The 14,435-nt window shown below is 38.4% G+C and overlaps 1 protein-coding gene across 2 annotated transcripts in view; it reads right to left on the bottom strand.

Annotated features, from left to right (window-relative positions):
• Window positions 1-14,091, bottom strand: part of Slc25a46 (solute carrier family 25 member 46) — a 29,001-nt gene extending 14,910 nt beyond the window's left edge. The window contains exons 1-6 of one of the 2 annotated variants that reach the window (XM_028762716.1): window positions 13,756-14,091; window positions 11,497-11,539; window positions 10,183-10,240; window positions 6,762-6,839; window positions 4,028-4,128; window positions 950-1,006 (exon numbers count right to left, since the gene is read on the bottom strand). In XM_028762716.1, the coding sequence (XP_028618549.1) occupies window positions 950-1,006; window positions 4,028-4,128; window positions 6,762-6,839; window positions 10,183-10,240; window positions 11,497-11,539; window positions 13,756-14,038 (620 nt within the window). In that variant the 5' untranslated portion in view covers window positions 14,039-14,091. Of the gene's footprint in view, window positions 1-949; window positions 1,007-4,027; window positions 4,129-6,761; window positions 6,840-10,182; window positions 10,241-11,496; window positions 11,540-13,632; window positions 13,670-13,755 lie in introns of those variants that run through there. The other variant, XM_028762717.1, reaches the window with a different exon arrangement.
• Between the last annotated feature and the right edge of the window lie 344 nt (window positions 14,092-14,435).

Below are 14,435 nucleotides of genomic sequence, written 5' to 3'. Positions count from 1 at the left end.
ACAAGGTTGTATTTATATATTTAGAAACACACACGTACACCCAGTAACAAGTAAGGGGAAAAGGCAATGGATTTGAACAAGAGCAAGGTGGGAGTTACATGAGAAGTGTTGGAGAAAAGAGAAAGGGGAAATGATGTCATTATATTATAATCTTAAAAACAGAACCAGGAGCTGGGCAGTGAAGGTACACGCCACTTGGTACAAACCCAGCACTTGGGAGGCAGAGGCAGGTGGAGTTCAAGGCCAGCCTGGAATAGAGATTGAGTTCCAGGACAGCCAGAACTACACAAGGGAACACAAGGGGCATGGGGGAGGGTCTCTGTGAGAGGGAGTGGAGGGGGCAGTACTTGATGGAAATAAATTTTGAAAAAAAATGTTGGTGGCTCCTAAGGACACTCTGGCCTCCACATGCACACAAGTGCACCCAAACACATGAAAATACACACATACCCATGCCAATCCTGAAAAAAGTACAAAAGTGTCTAAACCAAAAGAAAAGTTGAGCCACAACCCTTATCTTTCAAATGTCTAAGAATTATTTTGAGTAGCATATGTATTTCAGGATGAGGAGGAAGAAGATGAGGAGAAGGAGGAGGGAGAGAAGGAAGAAGAGGAAGAAGAGAAGGAGGGAGAGGAGGAGGAGAAGGAAGAGGAGGAAGAAGAAGAGGAAGAAGGGGAGGAGGAGGAAGAGGAGGAAGAAGAGGAAGAAGAAGAAGAGGGAGAAGAGGAAGAGGAGGAGAAAGAAGAAAAAGAGGAGGAAGAGGAGGAGGGGGATTCCATGTGTATTTCAAGGCTTTTCCCTAAGCCTTGGTATTACTTGTTCCTTAGAAATCTATTCCTACTACTCTAACTTCCTTCACTATAGTAGGCATAAAAACTTTTTTTTTCAGCTCTGACACTAAAAAAGCTAATAAAACTTTCTGGTAACAATGTCATTTTTAAAACTTACCATTTCAGGAGAAGGTGTTCACCTATTTGTTTAGGGTTCCATTTGTGTGAAACTTCCCTAAAATGTAAAATTGTAAACAAAACAAAAACTATGTTATTTAAAATATTTTGCTTTAATCTGTAGAATGGATCTTCCTTTCTAGACATACTTCTGACACTGGTAGTTCAAACAGAGAATCAGTGAGTGTCTGCTGACAGAAGCTGCAGGGGAAAGCTTGGACTGAGAGCATGAAGGCTACTACTATGTCAGTGTGACAGATGAGAAGACCCAGGAGACAAGCCTCCAGCCATGTCTGTGAGGAGGTTTCAAGATTGGGTAGATTCATGGGCTAGGATCCTAGACAATGAAAAGGGGAGTCAGCCGAGCACCAGCATGTACCTTCTGCTTACTAATACAGGACAGAGTAGTATTCTTTTATCAGAAATGCTCAGGACAGGATGTGTTCCACATATGCAGCCTTCTTTTCTCGATAAGAGTGGGGCTATTACCCGATCATGTGGCCCTGAGCCTTTGAAACCACTGTCTATTCCAATTTCCCTTCTTCATCACTTTCCCCATAGCTCACTGTCTACACTTCCAGTGTTGTTCACCTATGGTCCTGAAATTGAACTGTAGCCAGAAACTGAACCACAAATGTTATCATTGCAGGCACTGAATTTTTACCACACTACTAAACTGAATGCCCTGCATTTTGCCAAATTTTTTATAGAACTCTGTGTTTAGGGTGGGAAGCCTCAAAAAAAAAAAAAGAGTTGGCACATCTGTACTTTCTGACACACCCTATGACATAAAAAGCACTAACAGAGATTAAAGTTAGCCAAGCATAGATGTTCAATTTTTAAAATATAAGTCAGTAAAACTTAGCTGGCTGCTAACCTTTAGCAAAGCTCCATTAAAGGAATTCTGAGACTACACAGTTGTTTGAAAGCAACACATTGGAAAAAGCTTACTCTTAGCTTCTTGCCTTTGTTTCTTTTCCTTACAAAGATTAAATCCCAACACTGAATACATGTGCAATACTAGTGTTTAGACCTTCAACTAACTCCCTTTCTTAACATTCAAGATAATGTATCCTTTAGATAAATAAACCAGAACTATTCAAAGTCTTTAACACTATCCATGAGTTCATGCAGAAAAATATACTACAGAAAATTGGTCCTGCCAAAGAGCAGCCAACAAATTACAATAGCTCACTACCATCTATAAGCATCTCTAACATATCTTGTCTGTGAGTGCCTTGTTGCCAACAGCCATAACTGTAGGACACTTACAGTACCAGTCTTCTCAGGGCTTTCTACAAGTCCAGTGCTGTCTTTCCTGCAACAAGTAATGGCTGAATTTGACCCACAGAAAAGAAACTCAGTTTCCCTAAGTTTATCTACTTTTTCTCTCCTAGTATATCTACAACCAAAGTTTACAACCTCTGGTTCTAGAATCTATGTCATGAACCTTCCCACTAGTTTTGTTGAGGGTATCACTAACTCTACCCCTGTTACTGCTGTCACCACCCCCACACTCCACATATAGTACAGACATGAAGACACACAAGTAGTCCAGGAACTATCCTTGTCACATTTCAGAACTTGTGATCTACATTTCTCCATTAGTTGAATTTCATTGAGTCTCATATTCTGAATGATATTTTATGCCCCAATACTCAAAGCTATGTCTATAGTTAAATAACTTCTGTGGCATCCTGATCTGCAGTTCCAGCCACGTTCTAGAAATGCCCCCCTGTGGTGGTATGAGAACAGCCCCCACAGCTGACAGATTTGAGGATTAGGAGGTGTGGTATCTATCTGATGTAAGCTCTCAGCTACAGCTACAGCTACAGCACCATGCCTATCTGATGTAAGCTCTCAGCTACAGCTACAGCTACAGCTACAGCACCACGCCTATCTGACTCTAGCAATGCTCTTGCCATGATGGTCATCATCTCTACTATCCTCTGGAACTGTGAGCTCCAAATCAAATGCTTTCTTTAATAAGCTACCTTGGTCATGTTGTCTCTTCACAGTAACATAAAAGTAACTAAGATACCCCTACAGGTCTGGCAAAAATCTCAAACTCCATTTATTGAAAGTTAAATTCCTTAACTACTTCTCTAACTTATTCTTAATGGATTCTCCACCTTGATTAGCATTTATACTTGAAAAACAAAATCTCAGCCACTGCTGGCAACTCTCTTCCTAATACTCCCATTTCCAATCTAACAGCAAACTACCATCAATTATACTTAGCATGCCTTCCTAATTCTGCACTTCTGTTTTGTTCCATAGCTCAGAATTGCCCCAGCGTAGTTAAGATTAATATATTAGCTTTCTATAAGCCAGTCTGAACCAATACTCTTTACACTACCTCTTAGGAATACTCTCATTCTTATCAGAAAACAGATGTTTGATTCCAGGCCCACAGAGAATAAACCATTGCAAAGTCACGATGGTGGAGGGAGGGAGATTTGAGTTGGATATGTCCCAGATACTTTATATATACAAAATGACTCAAGAATAAATAAAAAAATATTTAAAAAGAAGAGAGAGAGATGAGCTCATCCAAGCTTCTTCTCATTTCCAAGCACAAGCTGCTGCTTTTGTCGCCGAGACTGTGGAAGGGATCTCTGTTGAGACCAGGTGTTGCCACATTTTCTTGGAAGGAAAGCCTTTCCTGCCCAGTCAATTCTTACTCATAATTCTTATCCCAATTTTCAGTTACTTTTGAAATGCTTACCAATAACTCCAGGTAAGCATCCCTGGGAATCTGAAGGGGGTTATTTAGTTACAGCACAAACCACACTATTTTTTCTAAGCAAATGAGCTACTTAAAGGAGTTGTCCCACACCTGCTTCTCACTTAGCTGGCACAGCTGCACACAGCAGCAGGAATGAAAGGCCTGTCTCAACAGACAGTAGGACAGAGAGCACCCTTATACACACACTTACAGCAAGGTGTAATAAAGAAACTTTACTGTCCTCCCTTCTCTGCGCTATTTCAGACAAGCTTTCAGATTCAAGATATTAGCTTCCATATTTGATAAAAATTTAATATAAAACTAATATGAAAAACTAGGCTACACATGTACCTCGGTAAAGGTGTGAATTCACTAATTATGCCTTCTGCTCCAAGTGTGACTCCCTGAACAATAAATGTGCTTCCCATTCCTTTCCACAGGGCTCTTGGTCCCTAAAATCAAAACAGAAACAATAAAAATAGTTCTGTTAATGCCTAAATATAAAACACAGAAGTTCTTAATGAAAACACAGAAGGTTTGCTGATATTTCCTAATAAGGCATTACTCTTACATAAATCTTACAGGACTGTAACGACCTGGGTTTCTACCACTTTGTTCTTGGTCTCTTGAGGCACTCTCAAATAACCCAGGATGGCCTAGGTAGCTAAGACTCACCTTGAACTCTTGATCCTCCTTCCTCAACCTCCCAAGTCCCAGGATCCCAAGGCCTATACCAGTCCAGTAGCCTCGATTGCTCATGTTTCATGGTAGCCTAGTTTAGACTAAGATGAACTAACATATCCATTTAACTAAGTACTCCAAAATGATTGGCTAGCTTATCTGAAAACCTCAGGTAGCTATATTCAGCCCCTACAAGTCCAGCTGTTTACATGACCTACAGGTATCCTAGATTTCATATTTCCCCAGCTTCACTCCATCATAGCCATTAACCCCATTTCTTTTCCTTCTTTGTTGGAGTTCCTATTTTCCTCAACAGCTACTTCACGATACTTGTGCCTAAATCATGCATTTCTCATTCTCCCTGTGTAAACAATCAAAGTTCTGTACATTCTCAGGCTCTGGTAAATCTACTACTTTTCTCACCCTTAACACTTCAAGAGTTCACTGTTTCTGCTACAGTAACACCATGGTGTTGCTACTATCATTACTTATCTATGTTATAAGTGAATGAGAAAATAAAATAGCAACATTGTAAAATTAAAAGAAGCATTATAGTATCAGGAGAGAAATGTATCTCGTTTTCATCCTAGTCCCGCAAAAGCTTTTAACTTCCATTCTCCAGAGACAACTCAGCATATAATAATAGAGTATGTGTCTGCATGGAAAGATATACAATTTTTCATTTGTTCATTTTTAACAGATGCACCTTGAACCATAAAAAAACAATCCAGGGACCATTTCCTATCAGTACACACAGAGATAGCCTCTTATTTGTAAAGGCCACCTGGTGTTTTGCCACCTAAATATACCATTGTTACTTTACTGGTACCACTGCTAGGTAGGGTAATTTCTACCCTCATTTATTTTTTCACCTCTCTCTCCTCCCCCCCCCCAACCTTTTTCTCTCTCTGTTGGCTTTTGAGAGACAAGGTTTTTCTGTGTAGTCCTGGCTATCCTAGAAATCACTCTATAGACCAGGCTGGCCCTGAACTCAGATATCTACCTGCCTCTGCTTCCCCTCCAGAGTGCTGGCATTAAAGAAAAGTGTCACTCCTGCCCAGCTATTTTGGCTCATTATTATATGAAATTCTATAATATGATATCCTTGCATATACATTTTTACATATGATCACAAACATTTATGTGGAAAAGTTCTTAGAAGTCAAACATTCAAATTTTAAATTTTAACTAGGTAGTGGCTTATGCCTTTAATCCTAGAACTAGGAAGGCAGCGGCAAGCGATCTCTGAGTTAGAGACAGCCTGGTCTACAGAGCAAGTTCCAAGACTGCCAGGATACACAAAGAAACCCTCAAAAAAAAAAATTAAATTCTGATGCACACACTCTGTCTATTCACCATGTACTTGTCACTCAAACACAGTGACATACTCTAATACAGTTCTTCATGCTGTGCTGACCCACAATGGTAGCATTACTCTCATTGCTACTTCAAAACTATAATTTTGCCTTTTTTTCTTTTGTATTATCTGATATGCAGGATATCTGCTATGTGACCCCTACAAAAGGATTATTGGACACCTCCCCAGGGCTCATGACCCACAGGTTGAGAATCACTACTGTAGCACATCTTCAGTGATTCTCTTGTAGCTCTTAGGATAAAGTGCACAGACCACAGAAGGCCCTTTATGATGCTGCTTACTTCTCTGGCTATTTGTCATCCTCCTCTTAACCTCAACTTCTGCTACAAGCTTCTAATAAATTACATTATATCTAGTCCCCAAATTATAACCACTCTTTTACTTCTGCCTTTGAACATCAACATACAAAACCATTACCTCAGCCTTAAGCAGACTTTCTGACAACTCTCTTTTCAACCACTTTGCCACATCATAGCCTGGGTGCAAGCTCAGCTGTGATAGTGAACCGTCACTGTAAACAGATTAGGAATGCATACCTAAGGAGGAAGACCCACCCTGAAGATTGGCAGCATCATCGTGTCTTTAGCAACAGAGCTTCCCAACTACAGACTCAGTGTGATCAATTGAGCTCAGGCCTCCATGTCTTCACTGTCATAGTGTTTCACATCAAAATAACCCCTTCCTTCCTTAGATGTTGTCAAGTATTTTGTTACAACCCTGAGAAAGCTAACAAGCACATAAGTACGATGTGTACCTCTTTCCTATCTACTGATAAGTACTGTAAAGCCTCAGGCTGAACCACGCACTGGACTACAAGCCTCTGCTGACACTCTCGTCTCTATGACTAGATTGTAAATCTCTTGATTGCATTTACCTTGCCTGCTGCTATTAAAGTCTTGGAACTTAGCACAGTTCTTTGCAAGTTCACTGAATTAAGAGAAGTTCTGAAAGACTCAAAGGAGAATTCTTACTTTAATGCTTTACAATTTAAATATATAGCATTAATAGACTAGAATAGATTCTCACCTGAGTTTTGTTGAAGCTATACATAATGTTGATAATTGAAAATGGAGTGAGATGGTAATGTCGAGCATGGTAATTGACCTGTAAAAATACACAATATTTTTCTTTTGTCAAGAAATAATAAGGCTACAAAAATTTCAAGTTCAGCATAAATAACAGTTAAGTTCTAAAGTCAAATAAGCATTTCAAACAAACATTAAGTGCTGTGCATATGGTGATATAAATGTAATATGTAGACTACTACATAAAATACTCAGTAATGAAAACTGTAAAGAGGATTTTGCTGTTTGAGAAGTGGAGTTTTAAGCTCTGGAATTAAATCTCATACTCATACTCATTTGACCAACCATTTTTTAAACTCTAGCTTAGGATCAATGGATGAATTATAAACCAGCCAAACATGTCAAAATTATGTATACTGGATTATGATGATAGATACAAATGAATTTTACTGTTCTAGAACATCTACAACTGCCAATACTATTTAGGTAATTAGTTTTCTATACATTCTTACTTTTTTCAGTGACAAGTACAAACATACTAATTTGTACTGATTTATATTGTCTTATGTGAGAAAATTACAAAGAATTTAAGTTATTCGACAGCACCTGCTACAATGCAGGCCAATTTCTGTTGAGAGCTCCATTACTTTACCAGAGACCTGGCAAGTTCAAAATATTCTCTTAGTTTTCCTCAGGCACCATTTGCCTTTTCTACTGTTGATAACATGCTATGAGTATAAAAGCAATGGTGAATAATCAAGGCAGAAGTATCAGTTGTATTTTTTCTACTATATTCTTCACCATAGATAATCACAGGAAGGAAAAACAATCTTAGTTTAAGAGTATCCTTGGTAGCCAGGCAGTGGTGGTGCACGCCTTTAATCCCAGCACTTGGGAGGCAGAGGCAGGTGGATTTCTGAGTTTGAGGCCGGCCTGGTCTACAGTGTGAGTTCCAGGACAGCCAGGGCTATACATAGAGAAACTCTGTCTTGAAAAACAAAAAACAAAAAAAAAAAAAAAATCCTAATCTATAGGTACAGATCACCTTTCTAATTAACATTTTGTGTTCCATAAGGAAGATGGTTGTCATGAGGTAAAATTCTTACATGATGTATTTGCAACCTACTTAGATACTTTTCTTTTTATCACAGAACATCAGTTTTTTTTTTCTTTTTAAAAATACCTTGTCAACATATTACTTTCATACAAACTACTACTTTCATACCTGAGATCCATCTTCGCCTTGCAGTACTGATACTTGAACATAGAGTCTATTATATGCTCAGCCATTCACCTACATACTCAGACCAAATGGGTGCTTGTAAGTTAACAAAATAAGCTTGTTTTTTTGTTGTTTTTTGTTTTTTTTAAAAAAAAGGAAAAAGAAAGGGGGCAGGCCTGGAGAGATGGCTCAGCAGTTACGAGCACTGGCTGCTCTTCTAGAGGTTCCAAGTTCAATTCCCAGCAACTAAATTGTGGCTCACAACTATAAAGGGATCTGACGCCCTCTTCTGGTGTGCAGGTGTATATTCAGAGAGAACACTCATATACATATAAAAAAAGAAACAAAGAAAAAAGAAACAGAACATTCTTTGGGTGCTTGTTATCAACTTTTCTCCAAGTACAAATCAGAAACACCTTAAAAAGATGTAAAACATTGACTCTGGCCAAGGAACACATAGGATAAACTTTAAAAACTTGACATAGCCAAGGGCTTTCTGAAAAGGCCTCCAATAACTCAGGAATAGAAATATGAATTGACAAATAGGACAGCATAAATTAAAAAGCTTCTGTTCAGCAAAGTAAACAAAGCTTACAGAACGTGAGACATCTGACGAGAAATCGACTATCCAGAACATATACGGAACTAAAAAGATTAAACACCAAAACTTCCATAATCCAATCAATAAGCAGGCAAAAAAATGAAGTTTTCTAAGGAAAAAAATACAAATGGCCAAAAAATTTCAAGAAAAAAGATTCACTATATATCAGAGAAATAGAAATCGAACCATACCTAGATTCCATCTCAGCCCTATTAGAGCTGCTCTAACCAAGGAAACCAACAGAACAAGTGCTGACGACTGTGAGGGAAGGAACTCATTCAGTGTAGCTGCTGGGGGAAGCACTACAGAGGTCCTTGTGAAAACTTAAACCAGAACTACTGTACACACACACACACACACACTCACACATTCACACACACACACATACACACACCACACACATCACAGATACACCACACACTCACACACACACCACACACTCACACACTCACACACTCACACACTCACACATACAATTATGCAACCACACACAAAAAAATACATTGAAAGGAACAAAGAGATCTGAGTCAGCAAAATAAGCCAGAACCAGACAAATAATATATATTTTCTCATCTACGGATATAGAGTTTTTTGAAAATTAAAGAAATAATAAGAAAATAAAGGCCATGAAAGCAGGAAGTTCACTATTTGGGAGTAAAAAAGAGACCAGTAGAAGGGGGAGGAAGGACAAGGGAAGGGAACTGAGACAAGAAAAAAAAAAGGACATGATAGACATGTATGAAAATGTTATATATTATATATTTTGTATAATTAATACATTTTAATAAAATGTTTTAAAAAGCTTTTGTGGAAATGTACATCTCATTAAGAATATACACTGGTTACAGACTTCTTGTGAGCTAAGTGGTTTTCTCAATGGGGATGAATTTTGGTATGCTATGATTCAGTGTTTTACAACCTGGGCATGTAAGTCAGTGAATCAACGTTTTTCAAATAGACATTCATCTGTGGATATAAATTATAATGTATTTAGATGCATTATAAATTAATGGGGATCCTTTTAACTTAAGAGTTTTTAAACAATGAGGTTGCTTCAGATTTGACACTGCATGTAATCCTTAAGAGACCACCACTTAGTAAGCTTCAGTGTTAACTTCAGAAGGCACAGTGTCTAAAAAGAATAAGAATACTCTTATTTTCAAGGACATCATGTACAGGAGGCTGAATATTCTTGTTTCTTTTAAATCAACATTCTATATCAGACTGACTGAGAGAACAGATGTGAGAAACTGGTTCCTGTTGCTCCAGATAGTAAAGATATTTTTAAAGAACACAAATGTTGTAAAGATTATTTGCTAATATCTGATGAGTGCATTATTATTTTAACAAACTAAATAATTTTTAATATCAGTTTTCATTTCTGAAATCATGACTCCTGACAGACATGACCCAGATAAACAAAGCATCTTCAGCATCCTGCTAAAAAAAACTTTTAAGATTTTGAAGAGAATACTTTAAGAATACAAAGTTTGAGAACTGATATTTTATACATTTATACATTTTCATGTCATTTTATCAGAATTCTGCATTTCTAATTAGAATTCGGCTTGTCTCAGAAGTCAAAGAAATTACATTTACCTGACATTGGCGGCGTAAAACAATGCAAGGGTGGGCCAGAACATTTTCTGTAAAGAGACTGTACAGAAATAATTTATATGTGAGTATATATGTGTGTGTGTGTGTGTGTGTGTATACGTATAGACATATATATGTATTATATATGTATAGACATATATGTATACAATATGTCCATATACAGATTATATTCATCACATATATATATCTGAAGTTATTCTTACATTTTCACAATAACAAGGATTTAATTCCTATATATCTGCAAATAATACCAACAATAAATTTAATATAAATAAAATCTAGATCCACAAGTTTGTAAATATGTAATATTATCTATAGTACAAAGATAAAAATATTATCTGTGTTTTCAACATGAGAAATGCTACATCATTTAACTTGCCTTTTTAAAAATGTCCTATGAACAAAATTCTCATATGAAGAGTCATTTGCTTTTCAATATCCTCATTTTAGAAATTCTTATTTTGTTGTACTTGGTACTTAAGACATAGGATTTTTAATGACCATGTTAAATACTACTTTATGCATTAAATATTTTTTTAATATGTTCCCTGCAAAATAATTATAGCTATGGGTTTAAGCTCTAAAAGTAACATATGCATTCATATATATATATATATATATATATATATATATTAACATTATATAAAATGGTATAAAGCTTTATGCATAAAGAATTAGGCTAAGAAGATTAGCAGAATGAAAAAATATAAATTTTTATCTATGCTGACACTAATATCACTCAAGTTTTAATATGCAAATAAGGTCATTTTATTGGTCAAGATATTTAAAATGATGAAGGCCATTCTGGTATGAAGGATAAACAATGCAAAAGTCCAATATTTGTGAAATTTTTATTCATAATAACATAAATAAGATTGATAAATGTTCTTAGCTATAATGACCACTATAAATACTAACAAAATCGAAAACGGAGATTGACCATCAAATGGTAACTAAAAACAAAAATCCTGCCTCTATGCTGCAAAACTACCCAGATAGGACTGCAATGTTCAGGGAAACCATTCATCATGTTATCACTCTGAGAAGGAAGACTACATTCTAGTCTATTCTGATAGACTAATGAAAGTAATTATCATATTCATTACAAAATTACTTTGTGTTTATGAAATGGAATGACTGGCTTCTATCTCTATTAAAAAAATCAAGCTATAGATTCTAAATAATAAATTTCTACAAGGTAAGTATATAATCTGTCAATAAAACCTAAAGGAAGAAATATTAATCATTAATATTATAATTAAGGGGAAAACTCAAATAAAAAAATCTTAAGATTACCTTGCAAGTCCAATACCAAATCCAGCAAATCTGTTCAACTGTTCTAAAATAAAAAGAATAAGATTACTCATAACCAATATTATATTTACTGTGATCACCAAGGTATTACAGTAATATGCTGTTCATGTAAACCTCAGATTCTGATATGGAATAGGGAGTCAGTTTAAAGAGTGAATGACTCTGGTTGGGCGTATGGCAAATTCCAAGAGTGTGGCTGTCTAAAGGAGCAACTGTTCTTTCATTCCAACGGACTGTTGTCACAAGGGCTTGCTATCTGGGACAGCTCTAAGTTGTGACTGTTTACAAAAAAAAAAATCTTGAAATTATTATCAAAGAAAACTATCTTAAAAAGTGCTAAAAAACTATGTAAGGATTATGTCAAATTAGTATTCAGACAGAACCTAAGCATTGCCAGTTTTAATTTCTGATTACAATCATTCAAAAATTTTCTATGGATGGTCATACTGCATCACTAAGGAACTGCCTGCCTATGCTGTACAATTAGTCATCTACTATTACCGAAGGACTATAGTTGCATGTAAAATACCTCAAAATAGTAAACCTGAGAGTAGTTAAATGTTATCAATATAGGTTAAGCACAGCTTCTCCCTACAACCTTAAGCTTTAAATAGTTAAGAACAGCTGTTTAATACAGTGTGGTAGGCCCCAGCTACATGCTGTGCTCCCTTCTATAGCATTGCTGGAAAACTAATGCTGAAAACTCCTACCTACATGTCAAAACAGAAGCGTCTAACCTAAGGTATCCAAAATCCTAATGGTAATCTACCCAGTGGAGTAGACACTAAATATCAATATTCTCAAGAGGCCATTCTCTCTTCCCTGTCCTTTCAAATGAAGCAATGGTCCTTTATGATGAGAATACTCAAAGAATAGGACATGTAAGCATGCTCCTGGAGAAAGCTACCTGCTTCACCTTGAAAGATATGCAAGCTAGAAAGACAGCTTTTGTCATGTTGAAGCACTTTCTTTTATGTGTTTATACTAAAGAAAGTGTGACATTATAGGAAAGCTTAATGCTGTTAATTATGGGAAGCTCTCCTTGCTGGCAAACTCATAGTCACTCACTTGCTAACAGCTTCAAAATAAACGGGTTGTGTTTCCTCTCTTTGGAACTATCAAGATGTAATTTAAGAAAAGATAAAAAACTTTACTGCCTAAGATGGTAACTTTATAGCAATTATACCTGTGTTTTAAATCATTTCATTTATAGCTTCACTCAGAAAAGAGTTCTCTCTCCAGCATTATTCTGGGACCAGAATGAGACTATGAACCAAACAAGATAACCGCCAAAAGCTTAGTTGAGTGACTTAGATTAGTGACACGGGATGACACACTGACCCTCCTTTACCTCTTTCTTCCTATACTTACTAATAATTAGGATCTTCCAGTTGAACCACACATTTCTGAACTTCCAAGTAAAAACTGAGGTAGGAGTACCACGATTATGTATAGAATGTTTAATACTTAATGGTACAATTTGTTATTCCCAGAAAATAGGCATTTTAAGAAAACATATTTTAAACATATAGTTCATGCAGTGTTGCAACTGAAGCTCTATGACATTCCATAACGAGTAACTGCTTACAAAGTCAAGTTATATCAGTGTTTCTAACTCTCAAGTGGAGGTTTTAGGTCAGAAGAGAAAACTTCACAGAGGTGTGGATTTGGGATCAAAAACCTGAACTCGCATGGTGAAATGGATAAGTGAAGGAAAAGATTAATTATCCTACTGTGCATGTTTACATTATTGTTATTCATTTTATTTAGCCCTCATAAAAATAACCTGTCACACGACGAGTCTTAAAGAGATGAAAAACGAGGAATGGGGGCAGAGGGGGGGATGGATAAATTTATGATCGGTAGGGCCAAGCGTCAACCCCAATCTGACTACACTAAAAAGCGTCTTTCCAAAACACTGCTGAGTCAATTAACTAAATCATGAAAATCCACCTGCCAAACTAATTCTGACAACAATCAATAATCTCTTTCTTTCCTGCTTCAGGCCATCAGTGGTAACGTTCCTGGACTAAACTCTCCTACCCATGCACCCTAGGCTATGCAGATGTCACCTAGTGCGGTGATTCCCAGCACAAATCGCGTGCGGAGGAAGCTCACTTAAGGGCAGAGGACGAAAGGAGGGCAGAGGGTGTGGTTGCGGGTGCAAGGTCCAAGGCGGGCCTTGCGCGCGCTTCCGGAGTCCGCCGGCCCACCCGCCCGGCCGCGTCCTGCACCCCTCACCGCTGCTCGGTCCCGGCCGCGGGCCGTCGCCGCCGCCGGGAAAGGGCTCCTCCGCGGGGCCCTCGAGCGTCGGGGGCGCGGACGGCACGCCGTAGGACGGGCTCTTCTCTCCCCAGTGTAGGTTGCGGCTGCCCGGGATGTCCGGGGGCGTTGTCACCCAGTGGCCCAGTTCCGTCCCTGAACCGAAGGCGCGAGCATGGAAGGGGCCGCCGAAAGCCGGATCGTCCCGCACGCCTCCCCGGTAGCCCAGGCCGTCGAAGCCCTCAGGGCGCCGCGGATGCATCTCGGACGGGCGGACGAGGACGAGAGAGGCCGGCCCGCGGAGCACGGGCCTCCACCGCGTCCCCGCCACTGCCGCTGCGCGTCTGGAGACTGACAACCGGAAGTCACGGCTAGAACCCGGAAGTCCTAGGAGCACGTGACTCTGCCTAGATGCACTTCTTCCTAAGTCCGTTGCTAGGGAGACGCGGCTTAGGATGGAAAGGAAGGGATGCGTATTGGGCCTGATCCCAGGAGATGCAAGGTGTGTCCTCTGCTAGCATGAATGCTCGGAGCGGGGCGGCAGCCACAGATGACCTCGGCCTGTTGCAACGTGCTGACTCCCTTCACACAGGTGCTCACCCTTCCCATGGGAACCCTGTGTAAGGGCAAGAGTAGCCTTCAGTCTAGTTTTGTCCCCG

The sequence above is a fragment of the Grammomys surdaster genome, unplaced genomic scaffold (genome assembly GCF_004785775.1).
Source record: "Grammomys surdaster isolate TR1022 unplaced genomic scaffold, NIH_TR_1.0 135, whole genome shotgun sequence".
Classification (NCBI taxonomy): domain Eukaryota; kingdom Metazoa; phylum Chordata; class Mammalia; order Rodentia; family Muridae; genus Grammomys; species Grammomys surdaster.
Note: the sequence above shows the minus strand (reverse complement) of the source record. Positions and strands in the feature narration are given on the sequence as shown.